Source organism: Rissa tridactyla, chromosome 21 (assembly GCF_028500815.1).
Source record: "Rissa tridactyla isolate bRisTri1 chromosome 21, bRisTri1.patW.cur.20221130, whole genome shotgun sequence".
NCBI classification, from domain to species: Eukaryota; Metazoa; Chordata; class Aves; order Charadriiformes; family Laridae; genus Rissa; species Rissa tridactyla.
Window position 1 is genome coordinate 6,380,696 of NC_071486.1, and position 24,262 is coordinate 6,404,957.

The 24,262-nt window shown below is 44.7% G+C and overlaps 1 protein-coding gene across 2 annotated transcripts in view; it reads right to left on the minus strand.

The window, feature by feature from the left end:
* KCND3 (potassium voltage-gated channel subfamily D member 3) overlaps nucleotides 1-24,262 on the minus strand; it is a 115,178-nt gene that overhangs the window by 677 nt on the left and 90,239 nt on the right. Inside the window, exons 3-6 of one of the 2 annotated variants that reach the window (XM_054181290.1) lie at nucleotides 12,470-12,571; nucleotides 5,423-5,515; nucleotides 2,672-2,728; nucleotides 1,459-1,706 (exon numbers count right to left, since the gene is read on the minus strand). In XM_054181290.1, the coding sequence (XP_054037265.1) occupies nucleotides 1,459-1,706; nucleotides 2,672-2,728; nucleotides 5,423-5,515; nucleotides 12,470-12,571 (500 nt within the window). The remainder of the gene's footprint in view (nucleotides 1-1,458; nucleotides 1,707-2,671; nucleotides 2,729-5,422; nucleotides 5,516-12,469; nucleotides 12,572-24,262) is intronic. The other variant, XM_054181291.1, reaches the window with a different exon arrangement.

The window sequence follows — 24,262 nt, forward strand, 5'->3', positions numbered from 1 at the left end:
GCATCAATTGCATCCTATAATTAATTACAGAGGGAAAATGATAGGTTGATTTCTGTGCATCTGCACAGCTACAGGAGTCTGCTATTACCAGCCCAACATGTTCATTTTAAACACAAGCCTGTCCTTTTAAAACGTAAAGCTCCCAGTTGGAAAGCTATTGCTGTTGTTATCTCAGAGTGACTCACCAAGAGGATGTTTCTCGATCGCTCAAGCATCCCAAGAACACGGCAGAACCCTTCCTGCTCCCCGGTTGCCTCAGTCACAAGCTGAGAGTGGGGCAGTCTTAGGGACTGGGTGGTTCTGCCAGTGGTAACCAGTACACCCAGTTAGTTGCATTCCACATGAAAAACAACTTAAAAGCTTTTTTTCTCTCTCCATTCTTAGACAGTTTGGTAAGCAAGTGAAATAACAGACAGTGTTGACATTTAAAATATCACTGGCATCTGATTTAGCACCCACCGAAACAGGCAGAATAGTTGACATTCCCCTGAATTACTGTTTTAGGTGCTGGTTTAAGCTATTGTCGTCTTGAAACTGCAAGAGCCAGAGACTTGTTTCGTGCTTATTCATTCATAATTCATTCTCTGAAATGCCCTTCTGACTTCACCCTGGCAATAGTGATCACTTGCTGCCCTAGAGGCAGCTTCGTTTCAGTTTCTAGATCCCTCTGATAGGAATAGGGAGAAGAAGAACAGTAAGTTCAAAAACAGCCGGGTGCACAAGAAGCTTAATGGGCCGAGGGAGACTTCAGAAGTAATTTAATATTTGCAAGAAAGATATGGTGAAGAAATGGGTTTTTTTCAGCAAGTTACATATAAAATGAAAGTTTCAAAATTTTCTATTAAGACACTTCTTCACCTGTGTCACTAATGGCTTTTTAGGTGAGAGCTCCTGGACACCATTGTGAAATTCCTCCTCATTTGTTTCCCAGTGATGTTTACAGTTGCGATTTAGACTTTTGGACAATGAAAATCAGTGAAGTGAGTGTCTCTGGTGCACCATGTCATTCGTACAGCTCTCTGAGAGCTTTTGCGGACAGACACTGATTAGCCAGTTGTCTTTGCCTGCTCCCAGTAAAGGCTTGGAAGTACTGGGCTATCTGGGAGGTGGGCCGTGAAGTGGTCCTGTGCCAGCTTCAGTGAGTGGCTCACAGCTGGGAACTGCTGGCTCCTGCCTGTGTGATTAGCACTTCATTGGCAGGTTTCAGCTGGAATTCATTCTTCTACGTCCAATCTGGTCAGAGAAGAGCTGCACTAGAGTGTAGCTTTGACCTGGTTCTTCCTGGAATGCCTAGGAGCTACTTTCCTTGGGTCAGCATTAGGAGGAGGGAAATTAAGATGCTCCCAGCACTAGTCCCCTCTCCCTGGCTGGAGAAGAGGCCTGCAAGAATGTTCCTTTGGATAATGCACTTCAGAGACTTGCGTGCAGTATTTAGCAGCAAGAGCCTACTTACTGTACCTTGTTGTAAGTGAGGGCTGCTCGCTGCACTGGATGTGGATGGTGCTGAGCTCCTGCATACTCCGGAGGCGAGTGGCTGGCACACTGGAGTTGGGAAGGTGAGTGGTCTTCTTGTTGCGGCGAGAACAGCAGGAGGTGGTCAGTCCATGGTGACTCGACAAGGAGGGGCTCCGAGAAGAAGGATAGTTTTGCATTGAGCTCTCCATGCAGTTCTGCTCAAACAGTTGCTCATCTATGAACTCGTGGTTCTGGCAGGGAAAAGAATAGTACTGTTACCTTCTGGTGACACCACCAGCTTTGGCCCAACAGCAGTTTGTTTTCAAGGGCACCTTTGGCTGGGTTGGTGGGATGTGTCAGCCCCTTCTCTGTGTAAGACTCTCTCTGCCTCTGTATCTGAAAATACTTGCACTAGGCACATCTTTAAAAGAAATGACTCTGCCCTTCCACTCACTGCAACCAAGAGAAGGTTTTGCTCTGCTGCATCAGGAGGGGAATAAGGGAAGCTGCTGCAGTGACAAAGGCATGATAAGTCTATCGATGCTGTCTTGCTTATGCAGCCTGAGATGGTTAATATGTTTGAACCTCCTTTCATTTTTGTGTCTGTTTTCCAGACTTCAAAATGTGGCTTCAAAACGTCTGCAATGCCACATGGTTCGGAAACCCAAGAGGAGATTTAGGCTCCTTTTTCTTTGCCGCTCGGACAGGATTGTATTGCACTTGGATGACCATCTACACATATAGCTTGATTGCAGGATGTTGCTTGTATTGGCTATTGGGTGCAAAGCATACCTGCCGTTCACTGGGCGCTATTAGCTGAGGGGAAGTAAACGTGGCAGGGGAGTGGGGAGCGTGGAGGGGAAGGAAATTCAGAAAGCTGAATCTGTAAAGAGTTTTTGCGCTAAGGAACAAGAAATCATGAAAGAAAGAACTCTTATGTGCGTGTATGAACACCCAAGTAGTTCTAGTAAACATACTTTATCCAGTCCCTGTCAGCATCAGAAAGGATGGGAAACAAAAGCAACCATGGTGAAGGCAGCCATCAGTTTTCATCGGAACAATTAACAACTCTGACAGGAAACAAGAGCACTGGGTAGCCAAAAAGAGCCACGTGCACAAACTCCCAAGGACAAGACCAGGAACAAGAAAGGAAGGAAACACTCTCCAGACACATCACAGAGACCACAGAGAAAACGTTGAATTAAAAAGGAAATACCTTGATGGTGGAAGTTCGTACAGATAACAGGGGATCATCCACAAGATAGGACAATCCCTATGAGACAACATGCCAACAAAAGATAAAAACACAATTGATTGTCCATTCCGGCATTCAGAAGTTTAGTCCCAGCATTGCATCTATCGCCTCCGCATTCCAGCCGGCTCGCTCAAGTTTGAATGGGCAACCGGACCTTCTCTTCACCAAACCTTGCCTGAATCAGACCCCTTTGTTCCTTCCTTCTCACACTTAAGCTTTTTAACATTATGTTCTCGGATATAGGACAAAACTGGTGACAACTTTATGACTTTGATCTTTTGAGAGCCGAAGGCAAAGGAAAACAAAGTTCCAGCTGCTGATTCACGAGTAACGAATTGGAACTGTATTGCCATTAGGCCATCAATGGATATGGGTTTTGATCATACTCTGTGGAAACACAGCAGAAAGGTTTGGGTTGAAGGATTGGATGCGATGCACTCAGCTTTTGGAGAAAACATTGCATGTGGATGTCCATACTCAATCTGGGAGTTGGAATCAGTCAAAGAACGCTCCTTTTGTTTGAACAAACTCCGTCTGTTGTGTTAATATGACAAAGTAACCTCTGTTATGGCAGCTAGAGGTACTTTATGGTCACTTTGTCATCTGACACGCCAGATTTGTGAGCCATTCACAGCCATTCACTTGTAAGGCTGTATGCTAGTGACGACCACAGATAGCATGACAATAAATAATGGACTTTTAGAATCCTTCTGACCTAGTTTAAGGAGAGGTGAATTGCCCATTGAAACAAGTTTGCAACCACGGTACATTCCTCATTCCATTCCTGCAACTTGGTCACAAAATGACTCTTCAGTATTTAAAAGTTATTTTACTACAATTTAAATTTTTGGGAGGAGAACTGTTGCATGGTATTTTAATGGATTATGTGAACTAAAGAATTGCCGCACCAGCTGATTGAACAATTTTGATTGATAATTTCAGACCAGAATCCAAACTTGCTACGTGATTTGATGCAATGTCATGGTAATAACTGGCTGAAAAATGTGGGGGAAAAACACATTAAATATTGTGTGCAGATTTTCCCTCTAGGTTTTAATAAAAATTCAGAGTATCAGTGTTATTGCCATTCTTTGCTGTAAAAAAAAAACAAAAACAAACCAATGTTTGGAACGTTTTCAACCACTGAGACTCACCCTCTGAGTAGGCTTGGGTGCTGGAGGCAATCCTGCTTAGGTGGGCTAATACATCCGCAAATTAGGATGCGCTTTGGCCATGTCACTCCCGGTACCCTGACCCCCTCGTCAGCCAGGGAGCAGCTCATACAGCTCCCAGGGATGTCCCCCTGCCCCGCGCAGAGGTCAGAATCTCTAGAAGCCTTTACAAAGTCAGGGCCTTACAAGGGCAGACCCTGCAGGGAGGGCTGTCAGCTTTTGTTCGCTTCAGCCGATTTGTTAAAGTTTCCAAATGAAATTTTTCTCGAGAAATATGGGTCACAGTAGTGAAGCTTTTAAGCATAAAGTAATAAACTAAAGAGTCAGATTGTGAAATATCTGCTTGTTATGTAACATCTAAAATTGCTAAAAAGAAAGGCAAGATGAGTCTTATAAAATGGATTCAGTAGTCATTGATACAGGAAGAATCCGTTCACTGTCCCCGGAATGGTGACCTTTATAGCCCATTGTGACAGACCAGCTGTACCCAGCAGGTCCCTGGAATTCACAGTCATCTTCTTCCAGTGTATCGCTGAGGCCTAAGTGGGGTTATTCCAGCATAAGCCAAACTATGGAAGTGAAGGTGATTTATCTAAAAGAAAGCTCTTGCAAGCCAGAAATCAAAAGTATATTTGATGATGGATGCAGATAGAAAAAGGCACGACTATTTCAAGTGTTAACCTCTCTTCAGTCTTTCTAGAATGAATCATGGTATAGATAATGTGTTCCTTTACTGCAGAAGCTTTTATATATACCTGGAAGTAAAACATACGTATCAAATAAATATCTGAAATGGTCTAAGAGACTTGTGCATACAGAGTCACTTAATAATAAAAAATAAAATTCTCCCTCCAGCACCTTGCATGAGGCGAACAGAAAAGTCATTGTTATAGAATCTGCTTGACTGTCTTTGAGATAAATAACCTGCTCTCATAACCAGAACTGAAGTGACAAAAGATACGTGCAGCCTTTAAACCATTACGAGAGTTCCTCTGCTCTGTGCCATATAAAGGGGTAAAGGTTATTGGCACTGGTGGCCAGGTTGTGGCTAGCAGAACTGTCCTTTATTACTAATTAGCACAAGTGACAAGTATATATGATGTGTGACTGACAGTGTGAGACAAATGCAGTTTAGTTCTCTTTCAGAAGGACTGAAAAATTGAAACTTAACGTGCACCTTGTTTTAGGATCTCCCTAACCCCATGCTGAAAAGCTATTTGCGTTCAAGTGAACTCGACTGAGTGACCTGCTGTTGACTTTGTGCTGGTGAAGATGACTGTGGAGTAGCAGATAATCATGTCTTTATCCCTTTGCACAGCAATTACTTTTTTTTTTCTTTTTTCAATGAAGACCATGAAATAAAATGCATTTATCCCATTGCAGAATATTCTTGGGAGCTTGAGTGTCAGCCCCCTCTGGCAGAGTTTCTAGGTGTAACTGAGTGCCAGTTCTGAGCACACTGTGTGTGCGTCTTCCCACGGGCAGCCTGGGCCTGGCACAGAGACCTGGTAAGAGGGAAAAGGATTGTGTTGCTACTTACGGTTGTTTTTTCCAGGCAGTGCAGCAGGTGGTGATGTTGGCTTTCAATTAAGGAGGTGCCTTTAGTCATATGCTGTTCATCCTCGGTGGATCCCTGCATAACCAGAAAAAGGAGGGGGGCGGGAAACAAAACCCAAACCAGGTGTAAAGCCATGAAACCAAACAACTACCAGCATTAGCTTTCACAGGGATAAAAATAACAATTTCAGTGTTGCCAACTCTCAGGTTTTTCTCATGACTCTTACGAGGTTACCTCATTTTTTTCCCTAATGATTTGGCTTGTAGACTCAGGTGAAGAACTCGGCTTTGATTGAAAACCAGTGTGTTTCTAGCCATTTTGTAGCTGTGGAGGAAACCTGGGAAATACTGTCGACATATGATGTCAGGCCTTAGGTACCAGAAAGTAAAGAAAAAAGAACCTGTGCTGGTTTATTTTTCAAAAAACCCCAAACATTAAGACTTTTAAGCTTGGCATGACCTTTGAATGCCAACAGACGTACCCTGAATTCCAGTCTCTGTTAGGAGAGAAAACACAGGCTGTAGTGCGTTCGCTGCGCTGACAGCCTGCCTCTGCGCGACCTTCGGGGCTGCGCAGCGCGGGGCCTGTTGGAACTTGCACGTGTTATTGCCAAAGCCAGCCGAGTCGCGGCCGCAGCCGGGTCACAACCTGTGCATCCAGGCTTCGTGTCTGGGGCTTTGTAATGCTGCTTCTAGAGACAGGGCTCCTGGATCTGTCTCCCCTCTTCGTGGACATCACCAGTTGTACCTGCAGTGCATTAGAAGGGGGCTGCTGTTGCTGTGCCTCAGTGAATATTGTTGTTGGTGGGGAGTTTATAGCAGGTCCTGAGGACTGGGGTTGGTGCAAACTGAAGATATGCAGCCCCTCCTGTGGCCAAGCCCTCTTTGAAAGGCAGGGAGAAGGGAGGAACAGAAGGAATTAACCTATTCAAGCATATGGCAAATGAAGAAGCATTGTCCAGCAGTGGCAAAGAGTTTGGGATCCCATGAAATGTGTCAGGAGAAGGAAGGTCCCATCTTCATTAGTTTCTTACAGATTGTGGCTTTCACTCAGTAGGATAGCTTACCGTGATTTATGTTTTAGTAACCCAGTGCCCAGGAGCTCTGCGCCCTGGACAGGAACCCTCTGTGCACCACTCAGCACAAAACCAGAACAAGACAAGCCCGTTCCAAAGACCTCGGAATGCAGATACTTGACTACAGCAACATCGGTACGATTAGGGACCAGCTTTCCCCTATTTCCCCTGTGTACTCAAACTGCTGAAATGTGGCTAACAAATTTGTAAGTTAATTCAGAGAGTAGGGTGTGCTTGGAGTCAAGCAGGCAGCCTGGGCCGTCTGGGAAGGGATTGGGTACAGCTGAGAGTATTTAGGTCAAAAACTATTAAAAGGAGTGGTCCCTCTGAGGGAGGCAAAGGAAGTGTTGGGGGATGAACTGGTTGTGGCATGTCTGCTTAAGGACTCTGGGTTGGAAAGACTTATTGTGGCACTTTTGCTGGTCTGTTCTCGGCTTCTACATCAGGTAGGTGTGCGTGTCGTGATTTGGGGAAGAGGCTGCTCAGGCTGCAGCGTTATTAGTGGTTAGGATAAGCTGCAGGTCTCAGACTGATCGCTGTGCTTTTTGTTAAGCTGAGGGGCTTGATCTGCTTGGAACAGCTGAAGTAGAAATGGATAAGAGGTTGGGAGCTTGAGTTCAGCATGTGCGTAATGTTTAGCTCATGTAGAAAGCTTGGCATCTAGCATTCATCAATGGCGTAGGCTAATTTAGTCAACTTGGGTGCGGGGGGAGAAATCCAGGACTCTGTTTTTTGCATTTCCAGGCTGTATCAGGGAATTAGATGCTTACGTTCCTCAGAATACAGCATGTCACTTATCCTATGATCAGATACACCTCAGAAATGGAAGGAAAAGAAGCAATCGTTGTTGTTTAGAGAGTTTCTGCGCTATTTGAGAGCCGGTATTACTTTTCTCATTTTCTCTGTTCTTGTGGTGGCAGATTTCAGATCTGGGTTGGTAAGGACACTATCTTACTACTACTACTTAAGCTCCTGATCTTGAAATTCACCGTGATTTTGTGACACATTAATCTGTGTGTGTCTTTGATGACTAGCATTTTCAAAGACAATTACATACGTTAAAATAGCGATTAGGTGTTTGTAGAATGTTTCCCTGTGCTCCATAAGTAAGGGGTGCGTGGTGTCTTCTGTAATGCCCAAACGTGAAAGTCAAAAATTGATGTGTATGGCTTGAATATCTACTTAGACATGAAACAGCAGTGTCTCACTGCTCAAGAGAGAAAATGGGTGGGATGGGAGACATGGCAGAACGTCTTGGTAGAAGTGCCAAGACATTGTCTGTTGCTCTCAAGGGGGTCAGATTCAACTCTGCTTAAAGGATTGCTTGTAAATACACCCGTGTGTCCCAGTGATTCACCGCAAATGCCTGTTCTGGATGCCTTTCCCAGGATGGTTCTGTGATCCTTAAGTGAAGCAATAACTCTGTCTCTGATAGATGCCACGACATAGCTGAACTGGTACGTTAAAGGAAGCTGCCTTACTGTATACAGAATTAATAGATTCCTGTGGGAATGCATCTTAGGCAGGTTATGGATGTGTTTGTTGCTGTTGTTTTGGAAGATGGAACGTTCCCAGAAGTATTTTTAGAAGCGGCCTAAAAAAAAAAAATCATTTCAGTTTTTCTTATTAACAATCCTCCTGGTGAGCTCCTGAGGTCCTGTTTGTACCCTGCTGAGATTACTGACTCTGCTGAAGTCTGTGTTGGAATGTTTCCTGTGGAGGTCCTCGCGAGCCCTAAAGTACACATGATGCTGCACTAAAACACTGGAAAAAAGAGAGAAAGAGCACGTACTGCAGACGGTATCTCTTTACAAGGATTTGCTTGAGAGGAGATCTAAATGGAATCTGAAATAGGTAGAGCTTCCAAACCTCTGGCAGAAGACCTAAGCCAATTGTTAAATTTTGGCAGCACAACTTAGTTTCTGCCTCTACCTCCCATCCTGAGGCTGGGCTTGCCGCTGATGGAGATGCATCCGGGGTGGCAGTGACCAGGAAGCGTAGCATCAGTGGCTATGGCTTGTACCTTATCTTCCTTTCACTTTTTCTTCAGTCAGCTCAGTGTTTTCAGAAACAAAGAGTATGCAGCCACCGAGAACATCATAGCATGCAAATTAAGAATGAGAACTGCAGAAACTGCTGCCCAAGGACGACGAAAGTGTCAACATCACAGAAATGCTTTGTATTTTGATAGTACTGTTGAGGGATGTATACCTATAGATATCGCATCAGTGGTACCTACATTACTGCAGGCAAGCAAAATCTGTGTCTTCATTAGAAGAAACTGGCTGTAACGAAAGAGCTGGCAGTGGGGAGGAGAGGAGATGGTTTGCTTTTCGAGCTGGGATGCCAGTTTTGCCAGGATTTGATGCCAGCTACCATTCAGTTTGTTCTTGGAAGACATTCACTGAGCTGCTGGTTGCTTGGAGGGAGATTGAAACACACTGTAGTGTCAGTTCTGAAATCCCAAATACTTCCACTTTACCTCTTCTACTTAGTGCTTCAGCACGTAAAATGGGACACTGGTGAACTGAGATGAAGTGATTCGGTGATTGGACTGTCCCTTCCCATGAGAACGGCTGTAATGCTTGTCTGTGGCTAAGCAGATTCTGCTTGTGAAAAGGCACAAGGCCTCGAAACTTACTGTTCCTAGGATATACACCTCCTAGCATTTTAGCTAAAAGGGAATTTCAGCTAGCTGTACAAGGAGATTAACGCTAAGAGGATATGTAGGCTGCTGCCATGGGAAGAAGCTCACCATCCCTTGAGCACTTCTGACATAAAGCCCACTAAAAATCTCTCTAAATGAGAAGAAAATGGTCTAGTACTTTGTCTAGATGGCAAATGCAAAATGCCACAAATCCCCGTTTCTGAAGCGAGAGTCTGTATTCTCGTTAGGAGCAGAACTCCTTCCTGCTGCTGTCTTGGATAAATCCTCTTCGCTTTTTCTTTACTTTGATAGAAGGCTACAGGCTGAAGACATGCTGTTCCCTTGGAAGATGGTGTCAGTGTATTCATTCTGGTGCTAACGAAAGGACGTTTGGCACGTGTTCCGGAATCTCGAACAGTCCTTATTTCCCAATTTATTAGTTTGACTGCAGAGCCACAGCCAGGAGACGCTCTGGGGCAGTTGTTTTCTTTGGGTAACCCCTCAAGGTGTCAGACCGCAGGGCAATCTCTGGGCACTTGTAAAACAATTGTACATTGATCACAGTGCTGTGTGATTGCTAATGATGAAAGTGATAACATCTAGTGATGGCCATGTAGTAATTGCGGTTGGAATTACTGCTGGGTAACAAACCAGCCCTGTGGCAATTTGTCTGTGTGAAGTCCATTACAGTTAGCATGAGTCCTGGGCAAGGTATCAAAAGGGGATGTGTACCTGACCCATGAAGCAGTTTGATACTAATTTGACCGACAGATATGCACAGTATGGAGGTAATATTTTGGCCCCTAATATAGCAACTACAGAAGTCATATTCCTTCCTATTTTTACAGCTTAAAAAATTTGGCTGGCTAGACTATGCTGTCATTCACATTTTGTACTCTCAAGAATAGTTTGTTCTCCTGCCGTAAAACGACAGGACATAAAATCTTGCCTTGTGGAATTAAAACTGTTATGTATACCTTTACAACAAAGGATGCTCTGCGGTTCGGTAATTAATTAATGCCACTGCCTGTGGGTGGAGAGACATGTCTTGGCTCTTGATTCAGGTATGAGGCTAGTCCTTGGGTAGTCAAAGATCATTTCCTGGTGGCCGTGCGGATGCCAGGCACAGCTTTGGCAAGCCCTTGTTTTAGTAAATTATGCTCCCATATGTCACAGGTGGATGGTAATTTTTACTTCTCTGTACCCTTTGCCTTTGATTATTTCAACAGGAGGTTCCTTATGGTGGGGATATTTTCTTGCAGAGTAGTATTACAAATGGAAACAATATTCAGTGCTTTTCAAATTAGGATTTGTGGACCTTAGTGGGCTATGTGGGAGTCACGTTAGCATTTAGAGCTATAAGCCCACCAGAAAGCAAGTTGTACCCAGAAAAGCTTGGGAATACCTGCTCTAGGTGCTACTATATATCAAAATTTAATTATTAATGGGTAAAAGAAATCCTCTAGAACCCTTTTAGAAATGTTTTTGTTTTCCTTCCTGTGTCTACAGTAGCTTTGTAGCCAACAAAATCACCCTTCTTCCACTCATTTTTAGGCAAATGCCAGGAAATAAACCCATTCAGCCAAATATTTCTCTCAACCTCTTGCTTTTTGGACTTAAGCACTGGTGCGTCAGCTGCTCTTCCGTACGTGGTCTTGGCAGGGAGTTTTAGCTGACAAGAGAAGTGAGGAGATTCTTGTTGGGATGACAGGCTGGAAGATCAAGTGCAAACTGAGTGTCCCTGCTAAGCTCTTCTGGCATTTTTAAAGACTAGAAATCTAAAGCTCAAAAGGAAGGTTTAAATTTGTATTCAAATTTTTGCATGTTCCCGGGTAATGAAATATCAGAATCTCAGCTGAGCTGGCATCCCTGTCCCAAGCCTTTCCTTTGTGGGGATAAGGCTCTGGACTAGGTGCGACCAGTCCTCTTGGTCTCTCATATTCTTTATAAAGAAACTGTTCTTGAACTGCTCAACAGCAACATATGGTTCAGGAAACAGATTTTCTGAGTGTTGCTGCCATTCACAGAGCAGGAGACAACATTAGATGTGTAGTCAGAAAGATCAAACTTGTTTTGGAGGGGAGAACAGAAACTGATCTGGGCATCCCACCTTCCGAATCTGTGCTTCATGTGGAGTGCTTTTGTACAGCCAGTTTAAAAACTATTGCAGTTGTAAAGGGGCAGATTCCTCTATCTCGGTCTGCACTGAGTAGCATCCTACGTGCAAAATAAGGTGCTGCGCAATTTCCCTCTGTGTGCTGTTCCCACTGAACTTGGGTAGGAGTGGGCTCGGGCCCTCGTGAGCAGCTTTCACCGTGAGCAGAGAAGGTTTTTGGCTTTGATTTTACAAAAGCAAGGATGCGTGCCAGGGAAAATAGCAGACATTTGAAGGATTATGCCCCAAGTAAGGATGCACGAAGAAGTGCTAGGCCGCTCGGGTGGCACAATTAAGGATTCTTCATCTTGCTCTTTGCTCCCCATGTGCATGAAAGGCTGATTTATTTGAAATGAAACCCATGAAATGTGCTAATACCTGCTCTGGTGTTGATCAGGCTTAATGTAATAACCTCCTCTCATTTTCACTGATTCTGCTGAGCAATCTGACGCACTTAAAACTTTTCTTCTCATGAATAGCTAGTATTAGCCTCCAGAGGCCTTTCTGTTAAAAATAAACCCACCACCAAACTGCCTGAAACAGGAGCTAGGGAATATTTTCTCGTCCTGTTGGGCATGATTAGATAGAATCATAGAACTGCTTAGGTTGGAAAAGACCTTTAAGGTCATCGAGACCAACTGTTAACCCAGCGCTGCCAAGTCACCACTAAACCATGTCCCTCAGCACCACGTCTACATGTTTTTTAAATACCTCCTGGTAGTCTATGTTAGAGGGAGACTCTTGAAAATAAGTAACTGCATGTTGAAAGCGAGTGGATGTTTATAGTATAGGCAGACCCTGGTGGTATAAATCAGTACAGCTCCAACAGCTCCATCACCCGGAGAGCTTTAAGGGAACTGTGAACCTGGTCATTGCTGGAAGCCCAGATCCTTTCACTGCTCAAGGAGGAGCCTGAGGAAGCTTTTTCCTCCTATCCAGTCTTGCAGCTGGATTCCAGCTGTCCCTCCCCATGGTACATACAGTACACGAGAGGGCAATTATAGTATAATGCCATTCCGGGGGTGAGGCTGCCATGCTGGATAATGAGCAATTAGGTGGCAATGGGGAGAGAAAGGGAGGGAGCCCAGGGAGAGGAGCGAGAATAGGGAGCTTCTCAAACCCTGTGGAAGGGGATATTGTCTCTGTGCTCACCGTCAGCTCGAGGGCTTCGTTCAGGAGGCCGTTGCGCTTGCTGTGAAGGTAAGCATTGGAGCTGCCTGTTTTGGCCACTCGAATCCTTGCAAGCCGGGCTTTCTGTGAAGGCAAACAAGCTGAAGTTAGAGCATGGCACGCTGAGGGATCGGTCCTGTGCTGGCAATACCGGGAGGAAGGGAATTTCAGGTTCTTGCTCTACCTGAAAAAGCCTGGGGGTGAAATACAAGGGATGCGCAGGCAGGACAAGGTGCTGCTGGGAACAGCTGGCACAGGTCTGTCCCCAGGAGTAGATGAGTACGTATGTCTGAAGCACATCATCTGCCACAGAGTGTTAACAGCCTTTCCAGAGATCAGAAATGGGGTATTGCAGGTTTGTTTATCCTTTCAAAAGTTAATGGTAATTTTTTTGGGGTGAGGTGCACAGCAAGTAGAGACACTTGTCTTGGACGTACTCCTGGCATAGGATGAGTGTACGTGACCCAGCAGCGTGCACGTGCTGCACACACACGCTGCTTTCATGGCTCACCTTCTCTCTAATGTGCTTGGTTGTTTAATCCTCTCTCTCTTTCAGCTCTGACATCTGTGTTGTCACTTGCTCTGCTTGTACTGCAGCTCGCACACTGACACCTGACCCTCGGGGACAGCAGGCTGGCCTCTGCAGTGGCAGTGCTAGGTTATTAACGTCCGTATCTGATAATACAAGACTGAGCAAAAATATGCATCTCTTGACAAACTGACAGAAGTCACTCTACAACAACACAGACATTCAACTCTTCTCACTTCTATTTATCCCGGACCTTCTTGACCTCCAGGGGGACCAGGTAGATGATAAAAAGCCGTCCAGAATAAAGCGAACAAGAAAAACTCATCAGGCCCTCTTCCTTTTTGATCCCAGTGGTTTTAGCATCTCAGTTTTTCTTTTCAATTGTTGCCTGTTTCTCTGTCAAGCGCTGATTTGCCTTTTTCTTTTCTACTGTTAATTTATGACTCAAACACCATTAAAAGTAAATACGTGCAATAGCTGTGGCTATTAAAAAATAATTACATTGTGCTGTAGTTTAAAATGCTGCATAATCTTTTAAATAACATGGAACTCGTGATTTTCCTTTCTAATTAGAGGTGCTAATGGGTATACGCTGTAGGAAGAGTAAAGCCAAGAGGCAAATATCTGCAGTGGGTCCAGAGAGTGTAATAATTCCAGGAGCTCTATTAATGTACATGCGTGAGTGACTCTGGCCCTCCATATTTGAAGGATTTGTTTAACCTTAGGAGCCTCTGCTTAAGCAGACAATTTCTCAGGGAAAGACACGTACAGGATAGTAGTTTGCAGCTTTAATTGGGTGACACAGACTATGACCAGTCTGAAAAATAGGTCTTCTTTTGACGCCCCAAAATGGGGACATCCAAAATTGACTTTCTTTTCTATACTTCACCTAGATTTCAGTGTCCCATTTTAACATTAACACTCCAGGTCAGTATATGAGAGCGAAATCTCTGATGGAAGCTACTCTGTACTGGGGCCAGGGTATCTGACGACTTGCTGGTCGCCCTGTGAAAGGGACGCCAGTTGTGTTTGCAGGATGTAGACTGAAGGTGTTGCAGAAAAATTAAACGGGATCTTCAGTTTGTCTGAAGGCTTTCCCAGACTGCTGTGTTGCTCTGGGCCCTGAATGAGACTCTCCTGAGACTGTCATCCGGAACAAAACCCGCAGAGACCACTACTATCGAATATGATTTAGGGGGAGAGAGCAGGGGATAAGGGATTGAAGGATATTCCATCTCCCAGTTACGTGGCATTGTCTCTCTGTTCCTGTTAATTACATTTACATTAAATTATTTCTTCTATTTGCAAGTATATGCCTTTAAGTCTCCGTTCTTTACTTTTTGCAACAATCTTATCTCTTCTGTAATCGGGACTGGATATTGGATCATGGGATGGTCTTTACAGGGAGGCTCCCACTTCTTTTGGTGCTTGACAAAATAGCAGCTCCTTTGCTGAAGGAATTACCAGAGTCCCCCAGCTTACTCACCTCACCTATAGCGGAAAGGTTGCATCCTCATCTTCAGTTCAGTCAGTTGTTAAAGTGGATTCGGTCTTAGGCTCTTGTAATGAACATTATTCCCTCTGCCTCCAGGGTAGCAGGGGATCAAATATTAATAGCTGTACTCCACGTGGACTGAAGATGGTTCATTTCTGAGGCCTGTTCTCTTTTCTTCTTTGAAACAGGGCCACTAGCTATCTAAATAATTAAGCCCTATAGCTTTTGTAGTTTAGAACAGACATCGTTATTTTAAAAAATGTCAGTGGGGCAGGACAGAAGTTAATCCTATTCTCCTTACACAAAAGATCGTCTGGGATAGTCACATCGCCTAACTTCGTGCCCCCATCATGATTAAATTTGGTTGATATCTTGATTAACTCAGCTAGAGAAGTTAATTAAAATTGGTGCCTAAAATTGGTTTGGCCCTCCAGACAGTTTCCTGCATTGGACTAGAAACACCTCTAACACCATAGTTCATGGTTTTTATGTGGAAGTCTGGGTGTAACGTGCATTAGTTGGAAAGCATAGCTATTACGTGAGACAAGCTTTCCGTGACATGTAGGTATGTGCCATATGTTTACGCGGGATGCAGCATTTCGATCGTGCCCAACAGTAACAAAGGGCTGGAGTGCAGCAGAGCGCTCTGCCCGCACCGCAGCGGTGGGGGGGACACTGGCTTATGTGACTGAACAAAGTGCATTGAGGACTTGAAGGGCACCTGGCAGCAGTGCAGGACTCGGGTTAGAGTGTGGAAGCAGATAAAACCTGGCTGTTCCGGAGGAGTTTTGTGCTATCTGTTAGAAAGCATCAGCCTGGACTTGGCCAGCTGGCGGAGGTGCTTCGGCAGGTGAGGAGTAAATTACAGAGGCAAAAGCCTTGCACTTCAGGCACCCCACGCAAGCTTTGAAGCTGCAGTATTTTGCAGGGAACCGTACTATGTACTGTCACATATTTGGCTGTCGGAAACCTAAAGAATTATGCTGATGGGGTCTTCCAAATTCAGCCAGTTTTTAACATGTGTGGGTATGCTTTTGTCATCCCTGCCCTGCAGAGCTCAGGGCTTCTGGTCTGTAGGACAGAAGACGGATACGTGGAGGACCATGTTTTTCTGGGCATCTGCTGCAAATGCCTTTTGAGGGGTGTGGGGGGTAGCTGTCTTCTGCATCTCATCCCACAAACGTGACAGACTAAAGGTCATCAGGGCCAGGCCTGAGATCACTGTTACTGAATATAACCCCTGTGCAGAGAGTCTAAAAAAGGAAAAGAAAACGGCACACTGTGTCTGCATGTAGAGTGGTAAGAGGAGTTGCTAGGAAACCACAGGATCTCAAAATGCATATGACCTAATCTGGAAGATAATTTATATGATGAAAATAATAATACTAATGACAGCCACTTACAGGTTAGAATGATTAATTTGGTTATCTTGGAGCCCACGTGTTCCTGAGAGTAAGATGGAAGGCAGGTCTCAATAACTTCTGGTTCCTTACTGCTTTTTAAGGAACTGGAATAAGCAGGAAGGCCAGCGAAGCCCTGTACGTGTGGAGTGCTGAGGTATGGTGGTGAGGATGATGTAAGTGGCTGTCAGCATCCTGGGTATCTACATTTCCCAGGGGGACTGAAAACGAAGAAAGAATAGCTTGTCTTCATCTTTTAGCTGCTTTGGAGAAGTGCAAGGAGCAGGAGTTGCTGGCTAGGAAAAATGCTTACCAGATGGCAGGCCCAGGAAACAGCTAATTATTATTTATTGATGATTTTCGTCTAGTTCTTATGGAGATAATGTTCACTCTTGATTTATGTGGTATAATAAACTATTAAGTTACAACCTATGACGTAACTTCATATTTGCCAGACATCTTAAGCTTTCCAGATCTTCTGCACTTGAGCAAGGAGATGGCTGGCGTACACGTATGTCAGGTACTACATGTACGGGTCCCGTGTCTGCTCCTGCCCACTCTTAGACCGGAGCTGTTATTAGCAGCATCCTTCAGAGAATGGTTGAGGCTGGAAGGGACTCCAGAGGTCTTCTGGTCCAACCCCCCAGCTCGAGCAGGGCAGCCTAGCCTAGGACTACGTCCAGGTGGCTTTTGAATACCTCCAATGATGGGAACTCCACAACCTCCCTGGGCAACCTGTGCCAGTGCTCAGTTGTCCTCACGCTGAAAAAGTGTTCCCTGGTGTTCAGGGACGTGGAGCCTCCTGTGTTTCAGTCTCTGCCCGTCGCCTCTGGTCCTGTCACTGGGCGCCACTGAAAAGAGCCTGTCTCCATCCCCTTTGCACCCTCCGTCCACTGATATTTATGTACACTATTAAGATGCCTCTGAGCCCTCTCTTCTTTTGGCTAAACAGTCCATGCTTTCTCAGCCTCTCCTCGTAGGAGAGATACTCCAATCCATATCCTATCTAACTTCATCTGCTGAAACCACACAAAGCACTCCTGGCGGAAAATGCAGCTACACGAGATAATTAACAGTGCTTCCCATTTTTTTCCCTAAACAATTAGTAGTTTGAATGTGAGCAGATCTATTGCCGACTGCTGTGGTGAGTCCAATGGTGCGGCAGGTGTACACCACTGGTCTTTTAAGGCTGAAATGAAGCTCTTCTCAAAAGTAATCAACAGAATATTTTGATCCAATTTTTACTTCCAAGGTGAAATATCACAGCCATTCAGTAAGTGCTTGATTTTCTTGTGGTTTTTTGTATCTGTTGCTAATTTGGGTCTGGACTTAAATTCTAGATGGAAAGAACATGGTTGACTTTAGGCTATGGAAAAGATAACAAGCAGATTGTACATTTAAACAGGATTTTCTGCAGACTTAACAGGGCTTAGAGTATGGGATGACAAAAAAGTATTTTCTTGTAGTTATGTTCTCACCTTCCTAACATGATCTCGCCTGTGGTACCTTTGGCTAATTTTAGCATAAAATTCAGAAAGAAATCAGGAAGACTTCAATTCGTACTGCTGAGTGGGAACTCGGTGCACATATGTAACTTGGAAAGGGAATGGATGTAACCTTCATCTGGTGGAAAACAGCTTCGCTCCCCGACCTATTGTGGTAGTTTTTCCTTGCCAAGCAGAAAATGGAAAATTCTTCGTCTTTAAAAAGCATTCAAAAATAGTAGTGGACAAGAAATTAAATGAATCTACTGTCTGTGGAGTGCTTTCCTCAATATAATCAGGCAACACTGATCATCTGTCCTACTTATGGCTCTGGGAAGCTGATGTGCCATCTTTAACAAAGCCTGGAAACAGGCTGGACTGCCAAATTAGGACTCGGGGTTATTACATGCGTTTGAACGCTGAGTGAAATAATGGCTGTTTAAAAAGCAAATGGCCCATATAATAAGTACTAGTTGTTATTCTGCTAGCCACGGTTCCATCTGGCTATTGTAATAGGCAGGCAGTGGAGTTACAGCAGTGTTAGAAGAGTTAGTTTCTGCAGATCATCTTTGTGTTGTTTTTAACCTTTTTTTCCTAAGAAACAAAGTCTGCGCATCCGGACTTTCCTTCCTCTCAAATCTTTACATTAAAGAGCTTTTGAGCCAAGTTTAAATATTCTGTCATTTTTGCTTTGGGGGAGATGTTGTAGAGCTGCATATGGAAATTAGATAGTGTAGAACTCATTATATTCCTATATAATTTGATAGAACCACTTACAGACAGACCTTGATCTTATTTTGGGCCTCTTCATTACTTTCCAGAGATGAAAGATTCCCCTCCCCTCCTCTGTGCCTCTCCTTTTAATCCTACCTTACCCTTGGCACCATTAAAGCAACAGAACATCATTTCAAATGCACTATATCGTTTAATCTTTTCCAACACTGAAGAACATGATGTTCGATCTATTTATAGAACAATGCACAGAATATGGAGTTTAATGGATCTTGGCTTCTCCACTAGTCATAGATATCCTGGCTGATTAAACACAGAACTTTGAAGAAAAAAAAAAAAAAAAAAGTGTCGTAATATGCAAAACTTGTGGAGAGAAATGCAGGGCGGTCAGGAAGCCCCTGGGGCACTGGGACTGGTCCTCTCCTATTGCAAACTTCCCTTTGTACGTTTTCATCTTGAACTTAAGCTCTGGCTTAAACTTAGTGAAGCTCTTGCTCCTACTGGGCATTTATTTTAGAACTCCATTCTTCCATTTGGAAGATTTCTCCTGATTTCCAAACTGCATGTATTTGTTGCCAGTTTTACTCAGTTGCCATTGTATTGATGTCTTCTTTTTACATAGACAGTTCCCTTTCTGGTGTTTGCGGTGTTCTACAGGGAAGAACAGAATCAACTTCACTTTTTATAGAGTCTGACAACTCTCACGTTATTCCTTTGCTTAACATTTAAGTAGTAAGCCTTTTTGGAGGCCATTTGGTATTTTTATCCTCTGTAGATGCCCTGCTTATTTCTAGTACCTTTTTGTAGTTATCTGTCTATCCATCCACCCAGTAAGGGTTACAGTCAGACCTTGATCTCTATAAGAACTGACCCTGCGGACAGTTTTTGCTTGATTGCAGTATGTTATACACAGTTACTGCATCTTGGCTGAAATTCAAAGCTTCCTCTCTCCTGAGGTTCCCACGCTGCTGGTCCAGCTGCCTGACAGCGCTGGCTCTCGGCGCCTCTTCAATTTGCCTCTCGAACTAATAATAAAAGAAATTCCTACATACGCTTTTTTGTATTCTTCATGCTGTAACAGTTTTTAGAGTTTGTGTCAAAACTGCTGCAGGGATGTGTGGTCAAAGAGGTGCCACACGAATTGTAGTGGGAACCTGGTATAGTTTGTCAGAGTTAGAAGTGTTACAGGGTGTAAATTAGGGTGTCGGAATTTGTCCAGAAACGTCTTACTTAATAAACATCATCTCAAGAAAAGAGCCTGATGTTTTTTCTGCATCATTAATAGAGAGGTTGCTGTTCTCTATTATTATAAAATAGGGTTCTGTGTCTTACTGAATGCAAAGTGTGATGAGCATCTGTCTGCCTGTGATTTATCTGTCTGTCTGTGTTTCCAGATCTCACTTTTATAACATCTTTCACACAGCTCACACCCCTAATTAATAGCTATAAAGTATTCAGGGGATGGAGAAATTAACAGAATTTGATCTAGTGTCACATGCCAACTTACTAGACCTGATAGATGAACGCTAATTAATGGTGTGGAGGCCTGTGGTTAGCTACAGAAAATGAAGGTAATTGCTTCACATTGTGCTGCTCGCACCTTCCCCAGAAGATGGTGAAAACATGGGAGGGAATGGGGAGGACGGCCACAAAACTTTTGTATGGAGCTCAAGGAGGGGAAAAAAAAAAAAAAGGCAAGTTTGTAAAACTCATGCCTTTTGTTCTTCCTTGTGGAATGGAGCCCAAGGAGAAGAGGTGATGGGGGGCTGTTTCCCTGCCTCGTGGCCTGCTTGCTGGCTGTTGGAGCGTGTTGTCTCCGAGGGGCAGGGACCAAGAAGGACTGGGGTTAAGCGTGAACCTGGGACGCTGCTGCTCCAGGCAGGGCCGGGAGCTGTGCTTCATCCCACCTCTCTGTGCTACGAGCTTTCAGCATTAACTGAGAGAAGCGTTGCTTGCTGGCAAATGAAAATTGCTCAGAAGTGGTCAGATGCCAATAGAGTTGCTGTGTGTTGCAATTAGCTTTCTTACCCAAGCTTCTCCTAGTTGTTCCCCTTGCTCCTGGGGTCTCTGGGGATGAATCTCTTGCATTAGGCTTCTGGGGAAAAAGCCTGCCACAAGCACATCCCCTGGCCCTGTTTGATAAGTGAAGACTCTTAGCAGAATGTGTGTCGTGGCTCACGTCCTCATGCTGGCGGCCTCGCCGGGCTGGCTGTGTGCCACGCCGTGGCAGATGCGGAGGAGCAGCCAGCCCGGCGTGCTGTCCTGGGGCTGGAGCATCCCGCGCTGTCCCCAGTAACCTGCCCAGTCGTCATGGCTACGCGCTGCTCCGGCATCCCAGCATCGCTGTGTGTCCTACTAGAATGGCTCCTAATTGTCCTGACTCTATCGCTAACGAAGCTGATGCTTTATGTGTGCACAGAAATGCACTGGCGCCTGGGTACCGGAGTGCGTGGACGACGTGTAGAATTGCTCTTTATTATTGTATTTGTTCGGAGCTAATGCTGAGTTGGGTCTAAATGGCCGTTCTGCCATGGGGAACAGGTGGCTGGAATTACCGTCTGTGTGGTAAACAGAAGAGTTCTGCTGTACTGTGACAAAGAGGGGAAATGAGGAATGATTTCCTATGGAGCAATTTGTCTGGTGGATTGAACTGCTTTTTCTTCCTGCATGGTACTTGCAGGCAGGCTGTGATTTCCCCATATAGATATTTTGTTAGAAAACTATCTGTAAGCTTTATGCACGCTCTTGATTTCCTTGCCTGCTCATGAACCATTCTCTGCCAGCACTTACTGTTGCTCTGCTTGTTCCCCGTGACTGGTCAGGGAAGCACACGCTGTCATCTCTGCTGCCTTGGCCGGTGAGTCAGCAAGAATTGCTCGTGCAAAAGCTCAGATAGGTAAATTTAAGATCCTGGGTATGAATATTATTACCATATGATGGTTTCACTTTATAACCTTGTACATGTACATGAACTAACTCTGCAAGAATCCAGTGAGCCAGGAAAAGAAGTGGATTTATCCCAGTTTTATGTGTGGAAAAAACCACAGAGAGGAAAGCACAGAAGGGTGATGCTGCTGCAGCATCGAAGTTTGTCAAAACAGTGAATGGCTGTAGTGGGGACGCAAAAAAGGACGGCAGGCTCCTGCTCATGCCCAGAGAGGGCCTGCCTTGTGCTAGTTTATTGCCTGACATGATGCTGAAGTTATCAGCAGTTACTGTTTGATGGGATTTTTCATGACCTTCAAACAACAAAGGCTTGTTTTGAGTCAGACTTTGCAGACCAGTGCTGCTGGGTGGAGTGGGAGGAGTGGAGTAATGAGATTCTGGGACTCCTCAAGTTGGGCTTGTGTAGGACACCTGGCGGTGCATAAGCAGGGAAATTCTGCAGCGGCCCTTGAGAGAGGTGCTGGGAGACTGCAGAGCGTTCCCATCCATCTGACATCAGTGGTTAGAGGGCTTGGGGACCTCTAGTGCCATCCCAGCACCACGTGTGTCGGCAACAAATGTTGTTCTTATCACTGTCATGGTACAAATTAGTAACTGCAATAAGCTTTACTACCATTTACACCCACTTTTAGTTATCTTTTTCCTGACCCAGCGGATATATCCATATCTGTTAATCCTAGACATAACCGTATATTGCAGTTGGCGCAGGAGTGTTTGAGCTGTATTCGGTACGTGGGCTGGGAACGTCATGGGAGCTAAGCTGCACTCAGTCCGCCCGATTTGGCATTACTTGGGCAGAGCGGTAAAATAACTAGTCAGGACATGCTACAGCAAAGAATCTGATCACGAGAACCCAGTTCCAAGGCAGGACAGGGCTGCCTATCACTTTTTGGCTGAACATTTTGCATGCAGGTCTCCTTGACAAGGCAATTTCAGCTTGCGTTTATTTAGACATCTGGGATGAAGCGGGCAACATCAGCCATTACAAATCCTACCAACTGTGCTACATAATGGAGCCATCTGGACAGAGGCTGCCACACGCAACCCGGGCTTCCGACAGGTGGGGAAGGGGGACTTGCTCTTGTGGCGATGGCCAAGGAGGGACCCCGAGGGTGGATTAGTCAGGTTCTTACGCACTGCAGGCTGTTATCTGGTTATGACTGAGACGTGACGTGAAAGGGCCTCAAGGCACAAAACAAATGTGGAGTGGCTCCTGGGTACGTGTGGAAGTTATTTCGTCTGGGCATTGGGCCACTATTGACAACAGGCTTAATATTTAGATGTGTGGGCTTGCTTTGGAGGCTGAACCTGTAAGCTCTAGCTCACTGATTCCAATCCCTGCTTCCAGAGGAGACATCTAGTTGTCTTATGTGATTTGGGACCCAGGGAATTATAACTAGCTGAACTGATGAAAAATACCATTTTGCTTTCCTGGACGATAGGAAAGAAAAGAGCAAGGATTCCTGGTTGGTTTATTTGTTTGGGTTTTTCCCCCTGAACTCTCTGAGGGGACATGACAAACACCAAACAGGAGACAAAGAACAGAAAGAGGTGCCTACCCCAGTAAAAATGAAATATCTTGTTTAAAAAATCTCTTTTTTTTTCCCCCTGTCAAAAACTTAAATATCAACAACAACAAAAACATATTCCACATAGATTCATTGTGGTTGAAAAAAAACATGTTTTCTAAATGTCAGCCAGCTCCAGTTTTAACCTTATTGTTTCTCTCTCTCCTTAAGTTCCCAACCCCATCCCCTGCTGGGAACTGAGTCATGTTCTGTCGCTGAGCTCGCCTTAGACAGCTCACAGCTTTGCTCCAGTCGCTTTTTCTGGCCGTTCTGTTCCACGCACTGAAGTTCACTAACCCACCTCCAAAATTTAGGGTGTCAGCTGGAAAACAGAACATTTCAAAGCTGACTCCCCTGCTCTGTAGCAAATCAATTATTATAATGGCCTCATTATTGACAGGTGTGTGGGCTGCCTTTCTCAGGGGTACGATGATGACATAAATCTAGTATTAAGCATTCTTTTCATCACCATCTTCCCTCTTCACCCGCTCTGCTGACTGCAGCCCTGTTTTCCCTGACTCTGGGAGTGACGGCTGGGTCTGGAACAGGCTGTTTCTAACATGCCTCTTGTGGAACAATCAGGAAGACGTTTGTGTCCTTACTCTTCCTTCCTTTTGGCTTAAGCCCCTTTTAAGCATCTCCATAGTTACCTCTTCATCAGCCCGCGGAGTCATAGCTGCCTGTGTGCAACCATCTCTCGAGTAGCTCTCGCTGTCTGGAATAACCTTCCTCCATCTACTCCCTCTCATCGACTTCCATCTGAAAAGATATGGCTTCTCCCTTGTCCCTTCCTTCCTTCTGCTGATGCTGCCTCGGTGATTGAAAGCTTTAATTCATCCACCAGGCAACATGTCCACTTCTCTGCTTCACCTCACTCATACCACCTACTCTTTGATCGCCTGCATTACAGTTTTCAGTTCTATGTTATAGTGTTATGTGAGTGGCTCTGCAAAATGTTGGTGTTTTTTATTGTCCTGGGTAGTCCTTTCCTTGCCTAAATTCTGGGTGTTTGGTTCTTTCCTGGAAACTTATAGCCTAGAGGATTAAATGAGAAATGTATTTCAAGGCTTTTGCAGTACACTGCTTGCTCTCATAGAGTCAAAGGCCACCAGATAATAAATGAAATGAATTGAACAGACTAAGAAGCTGTAGTCCTCAAAAGCATATTTACTGCAGCCCTGAAACCAAGCACTGTGATTACTGAAGTTTTGTATTTGTGGATGACAGTTTCAGTTTAGCCCCTGTGAAATGCACCAGTAAAACCATGCTAATCCCTCGGAGATCATCAGCCATTTCAGTATCTTGTCTCATTTAGCAAATCTAACCATTAAACGATAAAAGCACTTTAAACAGGGTTTCTTTTCACAGCATCTGAGCACTTACGGTTCTCCCTCTGTTGCGCAAAGGTGAGGAGGCATACCTCATTGTGGAAGAGGCCCCTTTCTGAACAGTTGTTTTCTCCCAAACTGAGAAGATCTACAACAACTCAGGTGGCTAAATGATAGCCCAAAGAGGGCTGGGCCAGAGACCAGTTTGCTTTAGGCTGTTGCTGCTATTTCCAAACATTTCTGCTGCCACTCTCCTTCCACGTGCCTTCTGAGGCTGTCCAAAACTGCTTTCA